Source organism: Etheostoma spectabile, chromosome 6 (assembly GCF_008692095.1).
Source record: "Etheostoma spectabile isolate EspeVRDwgs_2016 chromosome 6, UIUC_Espe_1.0, whole genome shotgun sequence".
NCBI classification, from domain to species: domain Eukaryota; kingdom Metazoa; phylum Chordata; class Actinopteri; order Perciformes; family Percidae; genus Etheostoma; species Etheostoma spectabile.
In genome coordinates, this window is record NC_045738.1 from 26,437,529 (window position 1) to 26,440,727 (window position 3,199).

At 46.7% G+C, this 3,199-nt stretch overlaps 1 protein-coding gene across 1 annotated transcript in view; it reads right to left on the minus strand.

Moving 5' to 3' along the window:
• LOC116690601 (aldehyde dehydrogenase, mitochondrial) overlaps positions 1 to 3,199 on the minus strand; it is a gene marked incomplete at its 5' end in the record, with an annotated part of 26,596 nt that overhangs the window by 11,868 nt on the left and 11,529 nt on the right. The window contains 2 exon segments of the mRNA XM_032517684.1: positions 1,410 to 1,521; positions 1,787 to 1,866. Of these exon segments, the coding sequence (XP_032373575.1) occupies positions 1,410 to 1,521; positions 1,787 to 1,866 (192 nt within the window).

Here is a 3,199-nt window from a genome sequence, read left to right on the forward strand (position 1 = left end):
CTGTTGGTATGGTGTTTTTAGGGTGATGTGCAGTGCCATTTCTCCTCCAAACATGGTGTGTTTTATGGCATCCAAACTCATCTGACCACACAATATTCTCCCAGTATTTCACTGGCTTTTCCAAATGTTGTGCAGCAGAGTCTAAACGAGCTTTAACATGCTTTATTTTCAGCAATGGGGTCTTGAGTGGTGAGCCTCCATACAGGCCGTGGTGGTGGGTGAGCCTCCATACAGGCCGTGGTGGTGGGTGAGCCTCCATACAGGCCGTGGTGGGGGGTGAGCCTCCATACAGGCCGTGGTGGGGGGTGAGCCTCCATACAGCAGTGTGGTGGTGGGTGAGCCTCCATACAGGCCGTGGTGGGGGTGTGGGAGCTCCATACAGGCCGTGGGTGGGGGGTGAGCCTCCATACAGGCCGTGGTGGGGGGGAGCTCCATACAGGCCGTGGTGGTGGGTGAGCCTCCATACAGGCCGTGGGGGGGGTGAGCCTCCTACAGGCCGTGGTGGGGGGTGAGCCTCCATACAGGCCGTGGTGGGGGGTGAGCCTCCATACAGGCCGTGGTGGGGGGTGAGCCTCCATACAGGCCGTGGTGGGGGGTGAGCCTCCATACAGGCCGTGGTGGGGGGTGAGCCTCCATACAGGCCGTGGTGGGGGGTGAGCCTCCATACAGGCCGTGGTGGGGGTGGAGCCTCCATACAGGCGTGGTGGGGGGTGAGCCTCAATACCAGTCCGTGGTGGGGGGTGAGCCTCCATACAGGCCGTGGTGGGGGGTGAGCCTCCATACAGGCCAGTTCAGTTGGGACTGAACCAGGTGGTATTAATTTGCACTGACAAGGGGCTGGACTGCTTTTATAATTACTGATATTTTTCAGCTGTTTTTTTTGCACCTCCCTTTCTTCATGTGTTCAATACTGTTTCCCTGTGTCATTTCCCATTATTACACATAACTTCATTTCTTATTTGTTACTTGTTTGTTTTGGTTTCTTTAAGTGTATGGATTACTTGGGTTGTTACCAACATCTGGTTAAAATTTCATGTCTGTTAGAAAAATTACGTCTGTTAGAAAAATTACGTTATAAAATTATAAGATTACGTTGTAACCTTTTTACATACACAACTTTCTCTCTGATCAGTTTTTAAACTGCTTGCATAACTGCTGTTGACATGGTATCTGGGAGCCACTGTCTGGTCCTTGTCTGGAGCGCGGTGTGACCCTGGGAAAAGAACATGCGTCCCTGGACCGTGAGAAACTGTCAACATTACTGCTTTGTTGTGACTGCGTGATTTATCTCATTTGGCATTGTGTTACAAGAGCTGCTGTGAAAGGCTTTTTGGGTCATTTTTCTGTACTGGGTTTTTAGTTATCAGGTTATTTTGATCTTCTTTTCCCTGCCCCCTCACCCCCCTCACCGGGATGATCTGTCCACAGACTCCGATGGGTTCATGTCGGGTGTAGCAGAAATAGTCTCCATCGATGGGGATGGTCTTTCCCTCCCATTTGTCAGCCCAGCCCGCGTAGTACCTAAACACAGCAGGTTGGGACACGGGTTACAACTAGAGGTTCACTCCCCCCGCCTTCGATTTGGTTTGTCTGTCAGCAGGATTACAGAAAAACCTCTGGTCTGATTTTCAACTTTGGAGCCGATGAGAATCACATATTTTTCTGATAAACAGTAAATTCAGCTAATTCAGTGCCATTTCTTGGTTTGTTCAAGATGCTCTAACGTCAAAGACAAACAACAAAGCTTGAAAATGCCTTTCAAAACCTGCGTGGTGTGTGTTGTTACCTGAAACATTTCACCACGTTGGGCAGATCCACCATGTAGGAAACAGCGTACGGCTTCCCGTTGTCAAGGGTCTCCAGTTCCTGAGCAAACACAAGAGCGATGTGACATTCTTTTTACGGCAGTGACCAATTAAAGCTGGGCAATAGTATGTGATATTGTGTATTCCAAATATTATAGAATGCTGTCAAAAAGCAGAAGAGACAATGTTCAGGGTTCCTGCAGGTTTCACGAAGTCAAATTTATGACTGTTTAAGAAATTTTGAAGACTATTACGAATGAAATTTAAGACATTTAAAATAAAAAACTGTTAGCAGCTGGCTTCAACTAAGCCCTACATTTTTTCAAGCCAAATATCATATATATGAACTTGCACTTCCCCATAGCTAAAGAATATAGTCTGGTGTATGTCTGTGGTACAATCCTGAAAGAGACTCGCGCCAAGAACAAGAAAGCTGATTGGCTGCAATATAAGTTGCATGTTAATAAGGTCACATACGTGTAGTAAAGTTGATTCTCTGCATTTAACCCCGCGGCCGATCCCAGCACCCCAGGACCAGCGGACCCGGAGAAAAACCCACGGAAACATGGGGAGAACATAAAAACTCCACACAGAAAGGCCCGGGACGACCTGGATTTGAACCCAGAACCTCCAATAGTTGTCATACAGCGAATTATATTTAGACTAGGGAAATAAAAACTACGGGTACCCGGACAGCTCAGTTGGTAGAGCGGGCGTCCATATATCCATATATATTTACTCCTGGACGCAACGGGCCGGGTGCAACCCCTTGCTGCTTGTCATTACCCCTCTCATGTCTTCAAGTGTCCTGTCAAATAAAGGCCTAGAAATGTCCCAAAAATAATCTTTAAAAAATAAATAAATAAACAACTACAACACCAGGGAATCAAAAAGGAGAGCATGGATGTAGGAAATGAAGACCCGTTTAAAAAGCTTTAAGCCCGGCGCCTGGGTAGCCCATCCACAGAGGCTCAGCGGCCGCGGGCCCTCTGCTGCATGTCGTTTACACTCTCTCTTCCCTTCTGAGTTGAAGCTGTCCTGTCAGGAATAAAGGCCTAAAAATGCCAACAAATGAATCTTTAAAAAAATGATCCAGCAAATTTAAGACCCCACAGAAACCCTGAATGTTACTGTTAATAAATACAAGCCTTATATAAAAAAACAATAGTTTCAGCTTGCGGGGTCACATGCCAAAACTATGCGTGTGTTCTGTATACTGGGTAGCGTTGCTGGACTTTAGACCTCTTCAGACTTCTTTTCTCCTCTTCATGTACACTGGAAGTTGGATGTCATCATCCATCTTTTCCATTTTATTTATTTATTTTAATTATTTTTGGGGGCTTTTCCCTTTATTATTGACAGTGGATAGACATGAAAGGGGGAGAGAGATGACG